We start from the raw sequence: 26,651 nt of genomic DNA on the forward strand, positions 1-26,651 counted from the left end.
ACTCCAAATGGGAGACTATGAGCTCAAAATTCATCTATTTTCCATTGATACGAGTGATTGAAATCCCTAATTCAATGAAAAAGATACAATAGCAGGGACAATAAAAATGCAGTGTTTTTATCTTTAAAGCAAACACAGTAACAAGGCAATTGAGAGCAACTACAGAGAGTTTCGAAAGTTGGTCTGGGCTCATTTCTGCGATGTTCCATTTTCCCTTTGTCTTTCTGCTCGGGGTCGGCTATGCAAGTCAATTGAGAGCAGCTACAGAGCGTTTCGAGGGCTGGTCTGGGCTCATTTCTGCGATGTTCCATTTTCCCTTTGTCTTTCTGCTCGGAGCCGGCTATGCAAGTCAATTGAGAGCAGCTACAGAGAGTTTCGAGGGTTGGTCTGGGCTCATTTCTGCAATGTTCCATTTTCCCTTTGTCTTTCTGCTCGGGGTCGGCTGTGGGGCGAAGCCCTCCGCCGAGAATGGCACGGGACGGCCGAGGGCACGGGGCAGCAAAAATTACAGGCTAAAACAGCAAAAATAGCATAGAATGCCATAGAATGCCGAGAATGGCATGGGACGGCCGAGGGCACGGGATGGCCGAGGGCACGGGGCAGCAAAAATTTCAGGCTAAAACAGCTAAAATAACATAGAATGCCATAGAATGCCTAAAACCCTAAACCCTGAAAAAATTGCTCAAAAAAATTACAGGTTAAAACAACAAAAATAACATAGAATGACTAAAACCCTAAACCCTTAAAAAAATGCTCAAAAAAATGCCATAAAATGCCATAGAAAGTTCACAAAATATTCTGTTAGAGATGCTTGTGTTGAAAAACACAGAGTAATAGCTGGTAGGATTAAAAATCCTACCGGTTATAGGCCATGGATGGTTGCCGACCTCCCCCACCTTCCCCAGAGCTCGCCAGACCTTCTCCACACCTGCAACGTCCTTTTCCACACCTGCAACAGGAAGAAAAAAGCCATTAGAGATAAGAAAAACAACAAAAACAACAGTGCGAAACAGAAAAATCCTATGTTACCTCAAGCTCAGTAGAATGGCGATCGACTCCTCCCCAAACAACAAAATCGCCCAATAAGACCACCACCAGAGAAATGCTAAACAACCGACATTCCATGTTAAACAACTTGCATTCCAGAACGACCAAGAAATCCAGGCGGAAAAGCACAAGAAAAGCAGAACCGCTGTCCCAGCCAAAAACCCTGAAACTCCATCAAACCTTCGCACTAGCACACGAATAAACGACTCTGCGCGCAGGTACACAAACCCTGTCAACCGAACAAAGCATTCCCCCAGCACACGAATAAACCACCATGCGCGCAGGTTATAGGGCCGTCCCGCGCCATCTTCGGCGGGGGGCTTCGCCCAACAACCGGCCCCGAGCAGAAAGACAAAGGGAAAATGGAACATCGCAGAAATGAGCCCAGACCAACCTTTGAAATGGCACGAAGGAGGATTTTTATGCAGCGAGGTGATAGCCCACACATGGAGCTCCACGGTGGACAGGTGTCGTACCGGAGCCATGTGGGTTGACGCGTGGTAAAGTGACGTGGCGGGGAGGGCGCACATGTATTGGCGACCCTCCCCTACATGTTAGACCTGAAAAAACATTCGTTTCCAAACGAAAATAGTTTAATTGTTAATTGTCCACATAAAAGTATTTAATAAAAGCAAAGTAGATTCCGCAAATGTTAATTTATGACTAACGAAAAAAAGCAGGTAAACTTAATAAATACAAAATGAGATCTGGATGTAAATGATGATAATTAAATTTTGTTGCAAACACGATAATAAGATGTAGTACATAAAAAAAATAGTAATCAACTGAAAATAAATATAACAAGAATAAATAAATTATTTTTTATTGAAAATAAGTTAAAATGTCTAATATATTAAAATTTATATCAATATGTCTAATTTATAATATTGAATTTATATTAATATGTCCAATTTTTAATATGTAAAAATTGATTGATAAACATTTACATGTTACATGTAAGAGATATTGCAGTTATAGTTTTTGGTCTAGTTTTATAAGTCAGTTGTTCAGTTTAGAGGATGTATAGGTGTAGTTTAGTTTTAGTTTAGAAATGAAGTATAGTGGTAATGTAAGACTGCTAATGTCTACGAAGGCATACATACGCTACCCCCCTCTGGTTTTGAACCTGTGACCTCTTAGGAGGAAACACATGCTCTTAACCATTAGGCCCACTCAAGCTGTAAATTAAAACATTTTGACTTAGTGAGATTACATAAAAATAGAAATTAAACTAAAAAAATAAAATTAATAATTAAACCAACCTAGATCTATCTTAACTTTGAATCTATCTCTGGAGGTGCAAACCTTTCTTCACTCAGAGAAGACATTTGTGTAGAATTTTCTCTACAAATCAGCTAGCTCACTAATATCATGTAGAAATTTCACCTACAGATCAAACTGATATATGCAATGTACTAAAGCGTAATACTAGATCTACATCTACCATAAACTTTGTGGAAGTTAATCAACCATGAGCAACATCAAGCATGAACACATATAACTGATAAGAAGGAATCAATCATACATAACATAGAATATATCACTGGGGAAAGGACCAGCATAAAACCCCAACATTGTATCATCAATCAAGTGGAAATCCTCAACAACATACAAAAAGAATCAGCTCAAAAGCTATCCTGCTCTCTCTGTACTCTGATGATGTAGATCATAGACTCCCTAGGCCTCAATATATAGGCCACAAGTCCTCCAATCCCTTATTTCCTTGCGCAATTTTGAGTGGGGTCCAATTACAAAACATATGTGAATTGGCCCTAGATCATACATGCTGTCAACCTCAGGTCCAACTACGCAATCCTTGAGGACACTAGTTCCTCCTGCATGCAAGGAATATTCACTAGGAAGATCCAAGCAACTGATAGTACATTGTCCCTCATCTGAATTTTAGTTGGGTCTCTATCTAAACTGACATGCATCAGTTATCCATGAGAGAATACTCAGTTATCTGAAAAAGCAGTAGTCACATGCATGCAAGCATTAATTAACTGTATCTCATTAATTTAACAACTTGTTAAATTAATCTAGCTGAACTTGACTAAGTCAACTGATCCTCTCAATATAGAACTCATCCTTAATTCCTCAATCAGTGGAGCAAATCAATGACACATTCCCCAATCAGTGGAGAAATAATTGCATGTTCTCACAAAGACTTCAAGTTTGCTTTTCCTTAACTAATTAACTCATGGAGAATTAATTAATTAATATTTCAAATTGCTGGTAAGACCAAATTCGAATTTACTTTCTATAGATAGACCAGGGACTGCTATAAATAGGAAGGGACCCAAAAATGCTATTTTTAGAAGATGTTATTTTTAGTAGTTTCACCTCTCACCCAAGGTGGCCAAACTGCTATTTTTAGAAGTGTTGTTTTTAGTAGTTCCATTTTTAGCACTTTCAAAATTTAGCATTTCTTGTTGCACACTTTTCAACACTCCCTCTCAACAAGAAAGGTTTCCTCTCGAACCCGATCCTGTAACTCTGGAATGTTCTGCATGCAACACATCTACCAAGTGTGGTTGCTCCAGCAACACTTGGAACAAAAAAACTTCCAACTGACCACTTGGTGAGCTCCAGTATTGTAGCAATAATGCTACAACTCCTGGGGCTTCCTGTCTCTTAATTTTATCAACCCGGTAGTTCGTACAAACTTGGAAGCGGCGGTGCTATATGCACAAGTACTAGCTCTTGTCGCAGCTGTCACTTGGTCAGCTGGCACAAGTCCGCTAGGGCTCAAGCCAACTTCTATAGGCTCTCAGAAGAAGCTTGCTAATTGATGGACGAAAGCTAATCTCAAAGGAAAGCTACTTTAATTGACAAAAATGAACTGAAAGAAAATCAAAGCATGTAAACCTAGGAAACCCTAATTTAACTAGTCTGACCTCTATAGTGCAAGGAATGTAAATGCAACTTCTACCAATGCTGTCATTACCTCTAATAAGTGAGAATGCATGGATCTACACTACTTGCATCATGAAAGTTATGTTTTTGTATTTTTCCTTTAAGTGTGTGGAATGATGGTGATCTTGTGCTAACTAGGGTTTGGTTGTGCAGATGGGATGGAGAAGGAAGGAAAGCGTGGGATAGGTTGGGGAGGCTAGGAGAGGTTCCTAGGGATCCTTAGCATCCATCCACAGAGGTTCCTCGCATTCAGATGCTCAGCAACCAAGAGAGTGGCCTTCTACAGGATGGTTGTGGAGGATCCTACAGGATACTCTGTTTTCTACAAGATAGTCCTGTAGGTCTTCTACAAGATGTTTACGAATTGGATTTTTGAGGATGGATGGTTGATGGAAGATGCATGGATGGTTATGGAGGTAGGATGGGGGTCTGAAGTGACCTAGGAACTGATGGATGGAGTGATGAGATGATAGGTGGAAGGCTGACTTGGCTTGAAGGTAGTTGAGACAACAATGGGGAAGAAGGTAAGGTTACTTGGCAAAAGAGAAGATGGGAGATGAGGGAACAGACTTGGGGATGGAGTAGCTGATCTGAATGAGGCTCAAATGAACGAGGAGGTGATGAAGGTGATAGAGATGCCCTGCACAATGCTTATTCAAACAAATCAATGAATTCTTGCAAACAAACCAAGTCCTAGCTACCTTAATCTAATTGTCAATGAAATAAATGAACAACAGCTTTGTTTGGAAAGAGAACCATGTACTTCACGTGAGAAAGAGCATTCCAAAAGATCTAAATGCATAACAAACTCCTACCAATCGATTCTAAGCATAAAAAGCTACGTTACCCATCAAAACCAACTACCATAACAAAGCAAGATCTAAAGAGCAGATTTTTATTATGAGAATGCAGCAAAGACACATAAATATAAACAAGGGAGGTACTGGGCACTTGAGATGGGCCCAACCCCAAGAACTACAGCCTCCCAAGAGAGATTTAGAGCTGGTGCAAAGCTGGATCCATCTTTATTAATCAAGAAATGAAAAGTACATCAAAACTGTCCATAAGGAGAGCTTGAGCATGAGCTGAAAGCAAAGCTAGTCTATTGCATAAAAATCGAATTACAAAATGGCTAACTAATGGCTAAAACAAAATGACTAACTAGCTAAACGAATTGACTACCAACTAGCTACAAAATGACCACCCACTAGCTAACCAAAATGAGGCCCCAAGCCCTCTTATTTATACAATTTGAGGACCCAACAGTCCTCCTAAAAGTTAGGGACTTGGCTGCCCAAGACTTGGAGTTAACAGCAGTCCAACTTGACTTGCTTGGCTGCCCTTGTGCTCATTAATTTGGTGGCCTTTGAACTCCGAGCTGATGGTGGAGAATTCGAGGTAAGGGTCCATAAATGAGGGGGACACCTTCCTACAAATCCTCTAGCTTGTTCTCCCACGAATTTGGCTGCCAAGTGCTCATTAAGACCTTCAATTTTGTCTCCAAGTTGACCAACAAGGCTACACAAAGCACCCATTAGACTTGTTGGCATAATGACTAACCAAATTCACTCTATTAACATAAAAATAATCAAAAACATGCAATAAACAAATGAGAATGGTGGACTAAGTCAAATTAGGAGGTTGAATGAGCCCAAATATTGTACATTTTTGGGGCTCATCATCACTCTGTTGGGCTAGAAACATACTTTGATGTTGAAGCTCTACCTGCTACTGACAAGTGCTCCCTCTCTGACCTCTACGCTACTGCAACATTTCTATGCATCTCACATTGTTGCACCCTTCTCTATGCTACCCTGCACTGTGCAACACACTTGTGCCTCTCACATTGTTGCAGCCTACATGCTCTGTGTTGTCCTGGGATTCCCTGCACTGTAGCTCTCTCTGCCGCTCCATCTGCATCTATCTCTACCCAATCAGTCAATTCCTGCTACTCCACATTAGGGCTCCCATAGCAAGGTCTCGTCCAAGAGGTTCGGTACCTCAAGGATCTTGCCCCTCCTCCTTGGGATGATCACTCTATATTGCCCCACCTCCTACCTGGAGGTATGGCTGCATGTGATCCCTCTGCCCACCTAGCTCGAAGTTTCCCCCTACTGGAGGTCTCTGCATGAGTAGAGGTCTCTACTCGATCTCCTCTCAGTTTCCCTTGTTGTGGCTGCTCCACAACCACCTGAAGCTGCTGCACCAATCGTGACTCCTCCATAATCATCTGAGACTTCTTCTGGTGTTGCATGTTGAGAGGTAATATACCCTCCCTCTCAACCACCAAGTCTCCATCAGTTGCCTTGCTGCTCAAGGCTTTGCATGAGTCTTGAACCTCAAGAGCATACAGGTTCTTGACCGGTGAACCGATCTGCTTCACCTGTCTAGTGATGATGTGTCTAATGAAAACCTTTCCCTTACTAAAGACTACATCATAGCCTCTTTCGATTTGTCAATCTTCTTCCCGCCATTGGAAGAACTAGATTCGGAAAGAGAAACCTTCTCCTTCCCCTTCTTTGCCTTACTTGCTAAGACACATTTCTCCTCATCCTCCATGGATGAAGAACCATCTCTGGTGCTCCGTCTGATCTCCTCTTACATCAAATCCAACCATAGTCGTTCCCAATCTGGCAGTTTCTCCCTTCCATTAACCGAGTCCTGGTAGCTATGCCAGATCTTAGGAAGGCCAAGGAGTGCTAGACTCACCATATCATCATCAACTCTCACGACCCCTACACTTGCAAGCTCATCCCTGCATGTGATGAGCTTGGTCAGATACATAGAGATCGTCTCATCCTTTTCACACTTGATCTTTCGAAGTTTGTCCTTCAATGCCAGCTTCCTCTGATCACTACTATTCTGATATAAATCTTTCAATGTTTTCCACATTGCAAACGGAGTCTCCTTCCCATGGAGGCTCGAGACAATATGATCTCGCACTCCCTCCAAGAGAATTCTCCTAGCTCTAGGCACACACTTCTTCCATTCCGCCATTTGAGTAGCATCAGTAGGCTTAGGGACTTCTTGATCAATGAAGTCCTTAAGGTCGTTATCTTCCAATACTGCCTCCATGCGATCCTTCCAAGCTATATAGTTTGAGATGCCATCAAGGGCATACTCAAGCCTCAAACCATAGAACACCATCGGTGAAATAGATGTGATAAGAACTTTAGATCTATATCCCGAAGAATAAACTTCGAATTCCTTCTTGTATATTGTTCTTGCTTGATCACCCGTGCTCTGATGCCATGTAGAATTTTCTCTACAAATCAGCTAGCTCACTGATATCATGTAGAAATTTCACCTGTAGATCAAACTGATATATGTAAAGTACTAAAGCATAATACTAGATCTACATCTACCATAAACTTTGCGGAAGCTAATCCACCATGAGCAACATCAAGCATGAACACATATAATTGATAAGAAGGAATCAATCACACATAACACAGAATATATCACTAGGGAAAGCACCAGCATAAAACCCCAACATTGTATTATCAATCAAGTGGGAATCCTCAACAACATACAAAAAGAATCAGCTCAAAAGCTATCTTGCTCTCTCTATACTCTGATGATGTAGATCATAGACTCCCTAGGCCTCAATATATAGGCCACAAGTCCTCCAATCCCCTATTTCCTTGCACAATTTTGATTGGGGTCCAATTACAAAACATATGTGAATTGGCCCCAGATCATACCCGCTGTCAACCTCAAGTCCAACTACGCAATCCTTGAGGACACTAGTTCCTCCTGCATGCAAGGAATATTCACTAGGAAGATCCAAGCATCTAATAGTACATTGTCCCTCATCTGATCTCCACTAGGTCTTTGTCTGAACTAACATGCATCAGTTATCCATGAGAGAATACTCAGTTATCTGAAAAAGCAGTAGTCACATGCATGCAAGCATTAACTAACTGTATCTCATTAATTTAACAACTTGTTAAATTAATTTAACTGAACTTGACTAAGTCAACTGATCCTCCCAATATAGTACTCATCCTTAATTCCTCAATCAATGGAGAAAATTCATGACACATTCCCCAATGAGTGGAGAAATAATTGCATGTTCTCATAAAGACTTCAAGTTTGTTTTTCCTTAACTAATTAACTCATGGAGAATTAATTAATTAATATTCCAAACTACTGGTAAGACCAAATTCGAATCTACTTCCTATAGATAGCCCAGGGACTGCTATAAATAGGAAGGGACTCAGAAATGCTATTTTTAGAAGATGTTATTTTTAGCAGTTTCACCTCTCACCCAAGGTGGCCAAAATGCTCATTGGCCAAACTGCTATTTTTAGAAGTGTTATTTTTAGCAGTTCTATTTTTAGCACTTTCTAAATTTAGCATTTCTTGTTGCACACTTTTCAACACTCCCTCTCAACAAGAAAGGCTTCCTCTCGAACCCGATCTTGTAACTCTGGAATGTTTTGCATGCAACACATCTACCAAGTGCGGTTGCTCCAGCAACACTTGGAACAAAAAAACTCCCAACTGACCACTCTGTTGGGCTAGAAACATACTTTGATGTTGAAGCTCTACCTGTTGCTGACAAGTGCTCCCTCTCTGACCTCTGCGCTACTGCAACATCTCCATGCATCTCACATCGTTGCACCCTTCTCTGTGCTACCCTGCACTGTGCAACACACTTGTGCCTCTCGCATTACTGCTGCCTGTATGCTCTGCGCTGCCTTGGGATTCCCTGCCTGTAGCTCTGTCTACCGCTCTAGCCGCATCTATCTCTAGCCAATCAGTCAGTTCCTGCTACTCCACATCGGGGCTCTCGTAGCAAGGTCTCATCCAAGAGGTTGGGTACCTCAAGGATACTGCCCCTCCTCCTTGGGATGATCACTCTATATCACCCCACCTCCTACCTGGAGGTATGGTTGCATGTGATCCCTCTACCCACTTGGCTCAAAGTTTCCCCCTACTGGAGGTCTCTGCATGAGTCGATGTCTCTACTCGATCTCCTCTCAGTTTCCCTTGTTGTGGCTGCTCCACAACCACCTGAAGCTACTGCACCAATCGTGGCTCCTCCATAATCGTCTGAGACTTCTTCTGGTGCTGCATGTTGAGAGGTAATATACCCTCCCTCTCAACCACCAAGTCTCCATTAGTTACCTTGCTGCTCAAGGCTTTGCATGAATTTTGAACCTCAAGAGGCTACAGGTTCTTGACCCGTGAACCGATTTGCTTCACCTGTCTAGTGATGATGTGTCTAAGGAAAACCTTTCCCTTACTAAAGACTACATCATAGCCTCTGTCTTCTAGCATCACAATCGACACCAAGTTTCTCTTTAGTCCTGGTACATACTTGACATCGGTCAAGGTAAGGCGAGCTCCATGCTCCCTCTGAAAAATAACCATGCCTACACCTGAGACACTATACTTCTCATCATTACCCATTGCCATGAATATCTGGAGATCTTTCTCCTCCAAAGTACTGAACAAACTCTTGTCGCCGGTCATGTGGAAAGAAGCTCCACTGTCAAGAAACCAACCACTTCCCACCATGGATGAAACCATGCATGCGAAGAGTGTGAAATCCAACTCAAACTGTGAAGCAAGTGCCTCACTTTCAGATCCTTCCCCGGATCCCTTCTCGGATTTCCTCTATGGACAATTTGCAGCATAATGGCCCACCTCATGACAACGAAAGCATCACACTTTCGATTTGTCAACCTTCTTCCCACCATTGGAAGAATTGGATTCAGAAAGAGAAACCTTCTCCTTCCCCTTCTTTGCCTTACTCGCTAAGGCACATTTCTCCTCATCCTCCATGGATGAAGAACCGTCTCTGGTGCTCCGTCTGATCTCCTCTTGCATCAAATCTAACCATAGTCATTCCCAATCTGGCAGTTTCTCCCTTCCATTAACCGAGTCCTGGTAGCTATGCCAGCTCTTAGGAAGGCCAAGGAGTGCTAGACTCACCATATCATCATCAGCTCTCACGACCCATACACTTGCAAGCTCATCCCTGCATGTGATGAGCTTGGTCAGATACATAGAGATCGTCTCATCCTTTTCACACTTGATCTTTCGAAGTTTGTCCTTCAGTGCCAGCTTCCTCTGATCACCGCTATTCTAATATAAATCTTTCAATGTTTTCCACATTGTAAATGGAGTCTCCTTCCCATGGAGGCTCGAGACAATGTGATCTCGCACTCTCTCCAAGAGAATTCTCCTAGCTCTAGCCACACACTTCTTCCATTCCGCCAGTTGAGTAGCATCAGTAGGCTTAGGGACTTCTTGATCAATGAAGTCCTAAAGGCCGTTATCTTCCAATACTGCCTCCATGCGATCCTTCCAAGCTATATAGTTTGAGCTGCCATCAAGGGCATACTCAAACCTCAAACCATAGAACGCCATCGGTGAAATAGATGTGATAAGAACTTGAGATCTATATCTCGAATAATAAACTGAATTCCTTTTTATATACTTTTCTTCCTTGATCACCTGTGCTCTGATACCATGTAAAATTTTCTCTACAAATCAGCTAGCTTACCGATATCATGTAGAAATTTCACCTACAGATCAAACTAATATATGCAATGTACTAAAGCATAATACTAGATTTACATCTACCATAAACTTTGCGGAAGCTAATCAACCATGAGCAACATCAAGCATGAACACATATAACTGATAAGAAGGAATCAATCACACATAACACAGAATATATCACTGGGGAAAGCACCAGCATAAAACCCCAACACCGTATTATCAATCAAATGGAAATCCTCAACAATGTACAAAAAGAATAAGCTCAAAATCTATCCTGCTCTCTCTGTACTCTGATGATGTAGATCATAGACTCCCTAGGCTTCAATATATAGGACACAAGTCCTCCAATCCCCTATTTCCTTGCGCAATTTTGATTGGTGTCCAATTACAAAACATATGTGAATTGGCCCCAGATCATACCTGCTGTCAACCTCAAGTCCAACTACGCAATCCTTGAGGACACTAGTTCCTCCTGCATGCAAGGAATATTCACTGGGAAGATCCAAGCATTTGATAGTACATTGTCCCTCATCTGATCTAAACTGGGTCTCTGTCTGAACTGACATGCATCAGTTATCCATGAGAGAATACTCAGTTATCTGAAAAAGCAGTAGTCACATGCATGCAAGCATTAACTAACTGTATCTCATTAATTTAACAACTTGTTAAATTAATCTAACTGAACTTGACTAAGTCAACTGATCCTCTCAATATAGAACTCATCCTTAATTCCTCAATCAGTGGAGCAAATCAATGACACATTCCCCAATCAGTGGAGAAATAATTGCATGTTCTCACAAAGACTTCAATTTTGCTTTTCCTTAACTAATTAACTCATGGAGAATTAATTAATTAATATTCCAAACTGCTCGTAAGACCAAATTCGAATTTACTTCCTATAGATAGACGAGGGACTGCTATAAATAAGAAAAGACCCAGAAATACTATTTTTAGAAGATGTTATTTTTAGTAGTTTCACCACTCACCCAAGGTGGCCAAAATGCTCATTGGCCAAACTACTATTTTTAGAAGTGCTATTTTTAGCAGTTCCATTTTTAGCACTTTATAAATTTAGCATTTCTTGTTGCATACTTTTCAACAGTTTACACCTCATGAGCGCTTGATATATTCGGAGTTGGATCTAAGCCGGTTAAAAATCAAATATAAAATATTAGATAAGTGATTATATTGGGTTAAGATTGTGATTTCATGTAAAGTTGTTGTTTATATGTATTGAAAATGGTATATGATATGAAGTTTCAATTTTTTAAAAGAAATTGAAATACAATTACATACATGATCAATCTATATATTTCTTTTAAAATAAATGAATAGAATTATTTTAGGAGTTAATTATAGTTGTGTTGATATATAACATTATAATGTTGGGACATTTTTTGGTACTAATCACATCCAGTCACTTACCATTAGTGTAATTATTTATTAATTTATTTTTATTTATTTAGTTAGTTAATCATAACTTGAAATAAAATAAATAACTTAACTGTTTCTTAGTCAAAATTTGTTAGGAAGAGTCAACATATATTTATTTGTAACCATATAGGGTATTACTTTATTTTGATAAATATATTGTAATTCATATTAGATTAAGATGATGAACCACACTAGCTGGTTCGAGCAAAAATTTATCCTCATCCTTATTGAATATTTTATATTGTGGATCGAATTTAGCCATTATCAGCTCTTCCATCGCTATCACTATTTATTCTATTGCCTAGATCTAACTTTGCATTTGGTCATGATGATGATTTCTCCTCATCCTTATTTATATTGTGGGTCAAAGCTAGCCGTTATCAGCTCTTTCCATCGCTATCACTATTTATTCCGTTGCCCAAATTTGACTCTGCATCTTGTCCTGATAATGAAGAACCACACCGGTTCGTTCAAAAGGCCTTGACAAAATACTTTGGATGTGAGGGACTTGACCAAATATTCTGGATGCGATTAGTACCGAAAGATGTCCCAACATTATAATTATGGATCACATAAACCTAAATTTGGAAAATATAACATTATGATAATGAAAAGAAAATTATTATAAAAACCCACTATTTTTTATTAATAGATTATATATATATATATATATATATATATAATCACAATTTTTTATCAAGTTTTGATTTTATCCATGATTTTCATTGCTTGAAATTCATAAACAGGTTCTATATAGAATAACGCACATCGATCCATACTAGAATTTAGTTTGTACTATCACAACCACATTACTAAATGTGGTTGATATTAATTTCACTAATAATTTCATATTAATATTCACATTAGTATTCAAATCAATAATTAAGAATATTAAATTTAAATTTAATCTTTATTAATAACTGATAATAATAATATTGTTATAAACTTAAAATAATAAAAAACCAATATTATTAAAATCTTAAAGTAATAAAACCTAAAAAGTAAGTAAATTTAGCTAAGAAAATTACTAACATGATTTAATATTGTATTATTGTTGTTTTTAATAATATTATTTTTAATATTAAATTGAATGTTGTTATTATTATTAGTTATATTATTAATGATATTATTTAATAATGATGGTATTTCTTATAACCTTAACATTATTATGAAACTTAAATTTATAAAAAAACTAATATTATAAAATGTAAATTTATAAAACTAGTAATATTACTTTTCAAGTCACACCAAATGAAACAAGCGATACCAAATTTTAACACCATGTTTCATAAAGAATTTTTTAATAGATTACAAGGATAACCATGTTCCACAAATGATTTTTTAATAAATTAAATGGAGGAGGAGACTTACTATTGACAAAACTTTTCATATTGTCCATTGATTCACATATTAGACGAAGAATATTTGTTTGGATTGCAATCTCAACCATTCATTTTATTGACAATATAAAATCCATAAGCCCAATTCCAATATAGACCACGACGTAATAGCTTGGGCATTTACCTATAGTTGTAGATCGTAAAACTCCGATGTGTGATTAAATATTTGCATATTACCACATTTTATGGCCATGTTCCAAAAAATTTGTTTCAAAACATAACAGAAAATTAGCAAATGGATACTTCAATTTCACATGACATTGTCTAATTGATGCATATATACCTAGAGTCCCTCATCTTGCCCTTGAAAAAAGTAGTGTAGAATATACTCCTCAGATGTTGATATAGACCTTTTTTAAATATTTCATCAACAAAAGTGCTATGCTCACGATATAGGTGGGAGAAAGTCAAATCTAGAAATTCAACCTGAATCTCTTTGATACTATGCAACTAGTTTATGGGTTTGTGGTGTTCAAAAGTTGTATGACCTTGAACCCAATCTATGGCCACCTTTGAATCTCTGAATACCACCAAATTGCCAATGCAGATCCATTTTGCGCAAGATAGTACTCCCCAAAGGGTAATGACCTTTTGCACAAATGTTAGTACCTTGACTGTAATTCCACATAAAATGAAATAAAGTTCTGGATTGATAACAATATATACCTTGCACCCACATTTCCCTATGTTGGTCACCCCATCAAAAAAGTCGACAAGGAATCCATCCCATATGTTAATGAGGTGAATAATTCTCTTGTGCTTCTGATTAGCCATTGGGCCAACAATGGAATAACAACATTGCTAAATATCCCAAATTGATCCCTCGAAAATATAGGCATTCTTATAGCACCAAATTCCCCGAAAAATGAATAAAAGTAAGACCACTCTCTAACACCCTCCTCCCACATCTACCCAAGTAATTGGCCAACCGGGGTGAACATGTGATGAAAAGTTACTATGATATGATTCGACCTCCTAGGTCACCTTAAGGAAGTGGAAGCAATGGAAACACACCATACAGACCTTCCACATCAGCAACAAGACCCTCAAGAACCATCCCAACCTCTCACATAACCAACCCTTGAGTCCTACTATGTTTCTTGACTAATTAACCCCTCGACTCTCCCATGATATGGGCATGCCAACGTCCAAAGGGCTCTGGATGCTCCCATAACATGCCATCCCAGTGTCTAGGGACTATTTTTCATAATGTTGTGTTAGCGTCCCCAGGATTTGACCCACTTTTTCATGCCCAGAACCCAAGTCACTACCTATAATTCAATGACACTTCTAGAATCCGTGATTCACTGATATGAAAATCACTCGTGAATGATCTCAGTTAATTAATGAAGGTATTACAGACTCATGTGCTGGGGTGTGTCTATGTTATTTTTAGGCAACGGATCGATAAGATTGCAAAATACACAGACACTTGAAATAGTAAGAGAAACACAGTAAGCAAATACAGAACACAACAAATTTAATAAGGAGTTCACCCAATCCTCCTGGACTACGACTCCTGGTCCAGCCTTCAATGGTGGCCTTTTCTATTGTGTCTTAAAGCAGAGATTTTACAATAAGGAGCTCAATTTGAGTCTCACTTAATAGATGATGATCAGTAGGGTAGTACTTGGATCCCCCAAGCCTCTAGAGTACATAGACTCCCCCTTACTGAATCTCGACCTCAACTGGTCTCAACGGTATGAGTCCAATTTGGTACTCAGTACCTGACAAGTATATATAGAGGAGTTGCTTGAACCTCTCAAGCCTTCTCTAGAGTTCACAAACTCTCGGACTCTCTCTGTCTCTGTCTGCTCGATGCTGCCTTTGCTCTACAGGGCAACTCGGCTTCTTTGTTCTCTGCAATTCACTTTTTTTCCTCTCTTCTTCTGTCTCCCTCTGCTCTTTGTCTATTCGTGTCTTAAAGCCAATTTGCTCCCTGACTGTTCATTTCCTCTTCCCGACTCTCTGGATCGCCTGCCTTTATCCGCTGGAATTCCCTGCTCTGCGTCATCATCGTTGTGTAACGCTGCAAAGAGAGGTGGCCACTTGCACAAATGTTAGTACCTTCACCGTAATTCCACATAAAATGAAATAAAGTTCTGGATTGACAACAATATATACCTCGCACCCACATTTCCCTTTGTAGGTCACCCCATCAAAAAATTCGACAAGGACTCTGTCCCATATGTTAATGAGGTGAATACTTCTCTTGTGCTTCTGATTAGCCATTGGGCCATACTCATTAGAGTATGAAACAATTAAATAACAACATTGTCAAATATCCCAACTTGATCCCTCGAAAATACAGGCATTCTTGTAGCACCAAATTCCCTGAGAAATGAATAAAGGAAGGGAACACCACTCTGTAACACCCTCCTCCCACATCTACCCAAGTAACCGGCTAACCAGGGTAAACATGTGATGAAAAGTTACTATGATATGATTCGACCTCCTAAGTCACCTTAAGGAAGTGGAACCAATGGAAACACACCATACAGATCTTCCACATCAGCAACAAGACCCTCAGGAACCATCCCAACCTCTCACGTAACCAGCCCCTAAGTCCCACAATGTTTCTTGACCAATTAACCCCTCAACTCTCCCATGATATGGGCATGCCAACGTCCAAAGGGCTCTGGATGCTCCCATAACATGGCATGCCAGTGTCCAGGGACTATTTTTCTTAATGTTGTGCTAGCGTCCCTAGGATTTGACCCACTTTTTCAGGCCCAGAGCCCAGGTCACTGCCCATAATTCAATGACAATTCCAGAATTTGCGATTTACATAATAACAAGTCTTACAAATCAAAAACTAACTCCAGGACTAGGCCTGACCATCCCCAACCGAGACTGACATTCTGTCAAACACTTGGCATCAATGCAATCTACAAGAAACGAATACTAGACAGAGCATAAATGACTGATAAATCATATGATACTTAACAAGAAGGATCACCACCCTCTTCCCTTAACTGTTTTGACATCAATTAGGTCTGCATCCATTATCCTTTCAATTACAAGTAAATACATGAAATAACCAATCATATAACCATGCTTATAACCAACATTAAACCATGAAAATTACAATGAGATAATAGCCATTAAATCCACATATGAATAAGTACAAAAGCAAGAGAACTTAGCTTTTATTAAACATAAGCAAATCCGACCAGGTTCAGGCCTTCCATGTACCACCCGACCGTAGACATGGCTGAACCAACTCTTTCTTTCAAGTTAATCAACCCTGTGCCATATTCCAAGCATTAATGTGGGATTTCATGGATAAACCAATCCAAAAACAACCAAAGGAATCTAGAGGTTAAACCACCTCCACCCCCACCAAACTGCGATCTCACCAAAACCAATGCCGAGATCACAAAACCAAACTGAGCTAGGAATGCCACTGAACTCCATCATTATCCTTGAGGAATTTTCCGTCTCATTGTCTCTTAGGCTTTACCGCAATCCACACCATATAACCACCAACAATCCCTACTCCAATAAGTACATTTGCAAACATCTTATAGAAAATTAGAAAAATAGTGTTTACAAAGGAGCCTTGAGAAAGTTATTAGCTGTCAAGTTCACTTTATATAACTCTTGAGAAAGGTGTTTTTTATTAAGTTCACTTTTTAGTAATTCATAGTTGATGCTAATAGTCCTCATTCAATATGATTGCACTTGTTTTTTTAATCTTCTACATTCTTGTTGAGGTAGCTGCTTCATCACAAATTCCCTTTTAATTTTACATGTAGGTGGATGCTTTCATATATAATATTTATCAACAAAGAGTTGAACCAAGTTTTCAAGCCTACCTTGATAGTATATTTTACCAAAAAAACACATGTTTTGTGTTCACAAATCTTATTGTCATGAAAATATAGAATATGAAAAGATTGCATTGTGCACAAACTCGTTTGTGAAAGAAATGTTGTCACAAAGTTATCTAGTGCATTAATAGGGCATTGATGACAAAAGGTAGATCAATGTATAAGATAGAGGAGGATAGCATTATGCACAAACTCATTTGCCAAAAAAACATTGTCCCTAAGTTTTATTGAAATATTATTAATCCAACATTGATGATAGTAGGTTGTTGCATCAAAGATTTCACCCAAAAAAAATCCAAAATTTGAAAATATTAAATCCTAATTCTAGTTAAAGTAGCCAATTCCGAGGAAATTTTCTTATTTGTAAGCATCCAAATAAATAAAATAGTGTACATTTAAAATCGATCACTCACATTCAAATGTCAAATATTTTTAAATGTTTGATCAAGCTCCTCTCAAGCATGCACTGGAGAGAAGAGAATCTAGCAAGTTGTCTTTAGAATAAAAATTGGTTTTATTGCTCTCAATCCAATTCAATGCTTCAAAACAACCATTGTCAAAAATATTGAACGTGGTGCTTCACATAATGGAAGACATGTCATTCGAAGCCATAACCAACGATTCATCAACTTCCCAAATCCAGATCAATTCTTCATATACATCATTGGTCAACAACATGAGCCAATGAAGATTACCTCGACCCAATAGCAAATATGAAGATTTAATGCTTCCAATTAGTGTGCCTACGTTGACAACTAGGTTGCATTGACTCAAGGCTTAAGCATAAAAACACGATGAACGAGATAATGAATTACATCTAATATTGTGGATATGGAAAGACCCGCAGGGCCTTAATAATTTCTAGGTGCATTTCATAATAAAAAAATAAATATAGTAGCACATAAATTGTATAAATCCATAGCTCAAAGGAAGGATTATCGCAAGTAAATAGAGGGGTGAACTTACAAGGCTTGAGCTCAAAATGGAATCGGATGAAGGACCAATGGTGTCAACGTACAATAAGATCATGGGCATTGAGAGCAACTAGAGCACCAACAAGAAACGAACTTTTCTAAATTAAGACAAACATAACTTTCACAGTATAATGGTTTCTCAATGTAATGTACAAACACTAAATACTGAAGATGAACATAGTGAAAGGACAATACTGAACAGTAAACAAAAATTGACAAGTACCAAAATATATTAAACTAAATCTAGCAGAAACAGAAGGTAAAAAGGGGCAATGCTGAACAACGAATAGAAGCTGGCATTACAAGGTAATCATTGCTTGAGGTAAAATGAATAGTTATCAAGGGTCCATGGGTTTAAGAAGCTCCCCTGAGAGACACAAACAGAAAATGTTTGCCCAAATCAACATGGAAAGAGCATCTCAATTTCACCACAGAAGATAAAGGCTAATGGGATTTCTAGTTACTAGTTACAATGAGATTCATCCAGTATTATCTACACAAGTCGGGGAATTTGACTATTATGAAGAGCCTCATAATGTCCGTCAAGAGGGGAAATATGTTCCATTAAAGGTCTGGTCAACCAGCATGTCTGTTCTACATCAAGACACTGATGGGAAATTTGTCATGACATGTACACACCATCATTTTAAGAAGAGGATCATTCTCACACGAAATTTGTGTCCTCGATCCTCTTGGTCTACCGTTATGACCTGTGATTTTGCTTGTTTCTTCCATCTGGTTCTGCTTTATTTTTTCTTAATAGAATTTGAAGTATATCATTCACTTGATCTTTCTTTGATGTTGACAATGCTTGGTCTGATTTAAATGTTACCTTGTTGCATGGAATCCTTTGTCTGATGCATTTTCTATGGTTGGAGTGTAACAGTTCTACTTTTTATTTCTTTTCTTCTACTTAAATATTCATTCCTCCATGATAAGAGTCTAAGTGGCACATTAAAAAGTACTTTTGTATGCACTGTTGAAACGTGTTTGAGGTATAAAATGCAGAGTGCATTTTTGCCTACAGCTTGGAAGTAGCTCTAATTTATAATGCATAAGGTCACTGCCTTTTGATGTTTAACATCCTTGTAACATTCATAGTCAGACTAAAGTTTAAACCACTAAAATATATTATAAGATTTCACCACAATTGGGCACTTCTCAATGATGCATATTTACTTTGATAAGCAACTTTAACTTACTATTAGAAGGGAGAAATGATTTCTGGAGGCACTTGAGCGCAAAATAGGTTAATTTCATGTCTTAGGAAGAATGATTCGAGCTGTATGAGGACCTAAATCCCTCAAATGAAGATACCTCTTTGAGACATAATTCAAAGGTAAAACTAGAAATTTTAATTCTTATCTTGCTACATACGTTTACATCATCAACTTGGCTTGATGTTGGACTGAACAATTAAATGCTTTTGCTCAATTTTGCAATATATCCACCAGAATCGCATTATTATTTTTGTTGGTGCAATTCCTGACTTTTGTCATTTTATGTTACATTCGTTGCCCATAACATTGTACTATCCTCTCCTCTATTCTGAATCTCTTTGTGGATCATAGGATTAACCGAGAGGGCCTAACATGCAACTTATTCACTCATTATGCTATTTGTAGGTTTGGACTAAGTTGTAAATTTGACAATTTCATGGGACACTTAAATTAGAGTATCTTTAGACTTAACAATTGAATCTGCTGGGGGAAATTGTCAAGAACAATCTTCTACATCAGAAGCTAGTCAACAACCTTCTGGTGTTGAAAATGTAGGAATAGATTCATAGTGTTCCACTTCAAGAACAAAAGTGGCCTTTTACTTTTTTGCGAAGTTGACAGAGTCTACTGGTTTAAATGTGATTGAGGTGCCTTATCCTGTCAACTGGGTGCATAAGCCAAGCTAACATTGTCTGTTCAGGATCTAGGGCATTGATTGACTAAGCAACAGGTAATTTCTTATTGAGAGTTGTAACCGGGGTTGCCATGAATTTGACGGACATTATGAAGCTCTTTATAATGGTTGAATTCCCCTGTAACCTTGTCAAAAAAAATCTTTAACCATGGTATGTAAGTGTAGAGACCAAAATATGATAGAAACGATCAAAATCTGATAGAAAATATAGGGTCTTTTATGTTGTTCAAACAATTATTTTGACTATAAAATATTCTCCATACAAACAGAATATATTCTGAAAAGAACTGTAAAATTTAGCAAGCAAGATTAGTTCTCATTTTCAATCTAGAAAACAGATCAATTGATGTCGTTCATGTCACATTATTCTTGAAGGACACTTACCTTTAGTGCTTGCAGATGCGATGCTGCAGCCTGGCATTTCACATTAAGCAAACACGAAATTTCATATTTTTGTCCCAAATAATATTATAAATAAAGGTACACTATTTCTGAGATCCCTAAGCTATTGGAGGAAAATTTCCCCAAGCCACACCTCTAAGGGTTGAAAGGGTGATGCAACCTAAGCTGCACATACCCACAGTATGCATGTAGAATGCATGTCACATACATCCCAGGAATTCCAAAATTCCTTACTTGGTAAAACCTTCACAAATCAAGGTTTAATTCTCCTTCAATAAATTCCATACGAAAACATTTCATTTAACTATCCCAAGTCTAAACGTTATAGACCTTTGAGCGGAATCTTATAAATCCTTCCATAATCTTTGGACCTTGGCTAAAACTCATTAATTAATCTCGACATTAACTGTAATACATTTATTCCGCTCATTTCTATTATAATTCCCATATAATAGATATATTTCATAACCACACTTAAACCTTACCTTTCCGCCATTCCACAAACCTTTGCACGTATATCGATTCTTTTTTAGCGTATTCAACCTTCGTCGCCGATCTCATTCCTTAATCCGACGGTTATCACGTCACCCGATCGCCAACTAGCTTGGCCGATCTCCACCGTTGATCAATCCCGCTCGATCCAACGGTTATCGCACAATCTCGCATGAAATCATGCATGACCGATATCAGGGCGAGAGCGCGCGAGAAAAGTAGTTTTCTCGTGCTACGTGTCACCCGCTAAGGGTAATCACGTGAATTTGTAGAATACCACTTACAGCTTTTAGGGCGCGCAAGAAACTGCTTATCGCCTACAAAGACCACTCCACTATTCTGCACATGGTTTTAATCTCTACCATTCATCTTCTTGACTTTATCTTGCACGACTTAATCTTAGCCGTATATCTCACACAATCTCATCTGTTGATTTGACTAATCCAACGGTTCCTGTGCAGTGTTACGTTCTTTTGTTTCTTACTGTGTAATAGCCCATTCGTTCGACTTTTTGCCTGTGTATTTGTTCTCGCCTTCTGGTCTTCACTTGTTCTGATTTCGATCTCTGCTCTGTTACTTCATTTTTTCAAGCCTTTACACTTCCTTCGTAAATCCTTAGGTTTTAGGAAACCTTATAGTTATACCTTCGTTGTAAAATTGAAGGTTTTCTCCAATACTGTCTGTGTGTAAACCCGTAACACTCTTCTATGTCTTCTTCTCTGATTTTGCACACCTGCAAACCTATGTTACACAGAATTACTCTAATTCACACATAATTTATCATTCGATTACTCAATACAATCCACTCATACTTAGAAATCGAGTTATCTGTATTAATAAATAAACATTTACACAATACTTTCTTTCTCGACCTGATCTTCTATATTAGTGACCATTCCTTTCCCGCCCGTAGGCTTACAACCAACCCTATCTAATCTTTGAACTCTAATTCTCACTCTAACTAACTGACTGACTGACTAACTGACTCTATGCCTTTCTAGCTTACATTTATACAAAAGGTTTTGTTAACCAATTCTGGTTTAGATCCTTAATCTACTGAACTAAATCCCGAATATCCTCTAAGTCCACTTTTGACTCCACTAATCCTCTCTAGTTCCACAAATCATGAAACCAATTTCTAAACTAAGATTTACAATTGATTTCTAAATCTCTCAATCCTCACTAATCACTCTTCATCACTCATGTTCTCCTACATTCGAGAGCATTTACAAATATACTCACAATATCTAATTAATTCCTATTCCAATCACTCAAAACATTAAGAATTACATTAATTTGATAAATAGGAATCCGACTTCCTTGAAAACACAAGACCCCCTAAGTTAACTAAAGTATAATGAAATTGTTGAGCTGAATGCTCCTGCATCAAAAGGCAATAACATGGGATTGCAAATCATAATTCTTGTGCAATATGCAAAGATGAATTCCATAGTTCTCACTTCTAGCAAAAACTATTATTAACAACATGACACATTTACAAGCGGTGACAACAACAAATTTCAGTATTCTAGTCAGAATGGAAGCTTAGAGGTAGCGCTTCAAATCATCCATGCAAAGGAACTTAAACTAATTGATCTTAACAGACTGTGAGAAGTAGATCCAATGTGTGGTTTCCATTTTAAGCATTAGGTACTATCATTTGAGCTTCATATGTGCAAGCAACTGATTAGGAAGTGACCCTAGTCCAAAAAATTTAGGAATATAGCAAAAGAAGTAGAGGGTTTCTAAATTGGAGGATGGTTAAACCAACACCTTTTGCCACAGCCATAAAGTACAGTCAGAACTAGCAGACCTCTTTGGATAAGGTCTTATCTCTGCTTCCATAATCTCATGTTGCCGTTGTAGATTAATTTACCACATAGCCTTTGAAATACATAGTGTTCATACAATCAGACGACGTCCAATGCCATAACATCAATCCCAGTGAGGCAAGTTCCCATGTTAAGTCTTAAGACAACCAGATGTCATGTTGCCAGGTCAATGCACATATGGTCTTATGTCCTATTATAGCGAGCCTAGGTAAACTAATTATATGACATCATGAAAAGTCGTCAATTTCTCAAACAACCTCTAGCACCCATATGAAACCCAGAGTGAGGATCACTGCAGATTGTTAAAGTTTGTCACATGGTACAAAATTACTGAATGCAGTTGACAGCTAATTTAATCGACTGTTTAATTGCACCTTAAACTTCCCATAAGAAATTCGGCATTAGCAACTCAACCAATAGAGCAAACCATGAGTAGACCCTCCATTAATTCACACCCATAACAATGCTTGATAGTATTTATATCAATGCTGGTAAGTTCTACACTAGTAGGTGCTATTACAGTAAGTCCATCTATTTTACCTAAATTAGAAATTGCGACTATTGGAAGTAAATTCTAACACTAATTTCCATAAAACAATTCCTCAAGACCACTTCAGACAGACCATTCAGCTAATGTAAAATGTAGCAAAGGCAGATACATTGTATAGTATTTGAAGGCCTTAATAACCTTGCCATCACTAAGAGCATAACAGATGAATCTACAACTCACCGTTGTTATTATTTGCAAGGTCCACTTTATCAATATCAAATGACAACTCACTATCCATTTTAGCAAACCAATTTTAAGTTATAAATGTGAGCACTATCAATGTTATTTACCTAGGGCACTACACCCGTTGCAAGTACACACCAACTGCTAGGCCAAACCCATTTCAGACTGAACAACTAGTGCATTTAATAAAGATGTATCACCCACTAAGCACTAAATCAGATGTGTTTTCATATTTAACACATAGTGCACTTTTTTGGAAATGTCAATTGGATGATTCCATCAACACAGCCACCAAGCCTGTTTCAGATTGCCTGCCTAGCCTATAATTAGCCTATAATTGCAATTTACTCCCTATTACTAAATCTTGTCAGGTGCATTTTAGCAATATCGTCAATCCTCGGAGAGGGTTGCGCCCAAAGATGGCCTACTACGTTGGGACGGACCACTGGGTGGATAGACCAGACGGAATCTGCCAGGTATGTCATTTATAGGAAGTGGAGATTGAAGTGCACTTATTCTTGGATGCCCTATCTACTACGAGATCAGAGGAAGGTTTCTTTGCTTGTTTAGAGATTCTCAAACCCTCACCAACTTTTTTAGGTATCCTGACGAGAGATGTTTGGCCTTATATATGCAAGAGGCTTTCAGGTTCCGAGTGCATATTCTTCAGCCTCCCATCAAACTAGACCCCAGAGGATCACGACATTTTTTAGGGTACTACCTTTAGAAAGGGGCACCAAGAGACAGATTGATACCAGTACGTATCTAGACTCTAGATTAGTGAGGATATGTGGGACCTCACCCCACCACATGAGATCTCAGCCACAGATTTGTTCCTGGGAGATGGACTAGGTACTCCAGACATCAGCAGCACATGAACCCCCCATGGCGACGATTTAGTGGACAATCCACACTTTCCACCAGCTCTTGATTGGGCCAACAGACTTTGTTGAGTTTCTTCAATGCTCTTCACTCAGCGTCGGATGTTAAGAGAGATGGGTTTGATCCTCAAACTTATTAGCTCCTGGATCTTCTCCACAAGGGCCAAATGTTGATTTACTCCATGCATTGTATTGTTTTTTGGAGACCATTTGGTTCTCCCGCTCTTTATGAACATCATTGTATTCAATAATCCCTTTGACCTACTTTGTGGTCATTAGTTGGACATAAATATAATTATCTTATCTTATATTATGTTATAGTATTTTTGACAACCTTGTCATCACTAACAGCATATCAGATGAATTTGTAACTCACCACTGCTATTATTTACAAGGTCCACTTTATCAATGTCAAATGACAACTCACTAACCATTTTAGCAAACCAATACTAGGTTATATATGTGAGCATTGTCATTGCAATTTACCTAGGGGCACGACATCCGTTGCAAGTACATACCAACTGCTAGGCCAAACCCATTTCAAAGTGACCAAATCATGCATTTAATAAATATGTTTTACCCACTAAATACTAAATCAGACGTGTTTTCATATTGAAAACACAAGTGCACTCTTCTGGAAATTTCACTTGATGATTCATCGACACAGCCACCAAACCTATTTCAAATTGCCTGCCTAGTGTATAATTACCAAAATCACCCCTGCACTTCACTAATTGCAATTTACTCCCTATTACTAAATCTTGCCAGGTGCATTTCAACAATATCATTACAGAGGGTGTTATTTGTGGCTAAGTATGTCACAACACCAATATCAAACTTTTTTGAAGATCAGCTGCAACATTCTATTGGCTTTGTCGGGTGTGCATTCCTTGCATAGTGCGTCCATGATGGTGGCATATGTAATAATATCAGAGACATGACCTCTATCTTTCATTTGTTCGAATAATTTTATTGCCTCCTTCAGGTTACCCACTTTATAAAGTCCATTCATCAATATGGTGTCTGTGATAACGTTAGGGCTCTGACTCTGGCCTTGCATCTCATAGAAGATCGGTTGACCTTATTTTGTCCTGTTATGCTTGCAAAACTCATCTATTAATGTATTATACCTAACTACGTTAGGCCTGCAACCTTTCTCTGGCATATCTCGAAGAAGTTCCCTTGCCTTCTCCACATTACCCACGCAGCAAAATCCATTTATAAGAGTATTCCACTTGATTTCATTAGGTGGACTGTGTATTTGCACCATAACATCTAATAACCTGAGAGCTTCCTGAATCTTGCCTTCTTTGCAAAGACCATCAATAGCAGTACTGTATGTCATAATAGTTGGATTGCACCCTTCATTTGGCATCTCATGGAGTACTTTGGTGACCTCCTACCAATGTCTTTCATACATAAACTATCCATAAGTGCATTGAATGTAACAACATTAGGGTATATGTTTTTGTTGGACATTTTATAGAAAAGCTTCTTCGCCTGCTATAACTTGCCTTTCTTAGATAAACCATCAATAAGTGCATGGTATGTGACAACATCAAGGCATATGTTTCTCTCTCGGACATTTTAGAGGCAAGCTTCCTTGCCTCGACCAACTTTCCTTCCTCACATAAACCATTAATAAGCACATTATAGGTTTCTCCTCGGACATTTCAAAGACAAGCTTCCTTGCCTCGACCAACTTGCCTTCCTTACATAAACCATTAATAAGCCCATTATATGTTTCTCCTCGAAAATTTCAGAGACAAGCTTCCTTGCCTCGACTAACTTGCCTTCCTTACATAAACCATTAATAAGCACATTGTATGTGACAACATCAGGAGATATGTTTATATTTTTCTCAGACATTTCAGAAAAAAAAAAAAACTTCTGCCTCGTCCAACTTTCCTTCCTTACCTAAACCATCAATAAGCTTATTATATGTGACAACATTAGGGCATATATTTCTCTGGTTATTATATATCAGGTGAAAAGCAGGTGATTGAAAGTGTCCAGTGCGACTTGAAGTCTGCTGGTGCAACAAAGTGTTATAATGTGCGTGTCTGCAGTGGCGTTCAAAGTGCGGAAGGAGAGCCGATGAATGGAGATGTTATTGTTGCACAGGGAGAGCATTGCATTCCTCGTGGTAGTGGCCGCCATGTAGGGCGAGCGAGGAGGACCCAAAAACCTGCGAGAGAGAAATTTGTAGGTGTAGAGCAGCTCCTTGAAACCCTAAAGCCTGGTGTGTATTTATTTAAGTTGAGGGTGCATTGCACG

The 26,651-nt window shown here is 38.5% G+C and overlaps 1 protein-coding gene across 1 annotated transcript in view; it reads right to left on the reverse strand.

Annotated features, from left to right (window-relative positions):
- The window catches only part of LOC149242696 (uncharacterized), a 150,408-nt gene that overhangs the window by 11,889 nt on the left and 111,868 nt on the right, over positions 1-26,651 (reverse strand). Inside the window, exon 6 of the mRNA XM_089370950.1 lies at positions 1,096-1,276. Within this exon, the coding sequence (XP_089227076.1) occupies positions 1,096-1,276 (181 nt within the window). The remainder of the gene's footprint in view (positions 1-1,095; positions 1,277-26,651) is intronic.

This window comes from Pinus tabuliformis, chromosome 8 (genome assembly GCF_031772625.1).
Source record: "Pinus tabuliformis cultivar Carrire ecotype Pingquan chromosome 8, CPIR1, whole genome shotgun sequence".
In the NCBI taxonomy this organism is placed as follows: Eukaryota; Viridiplantae; Streptophyta; class Pinopsida; order Pinales; family Pinaceae; genus Pinus; species Pinus tabuliformis.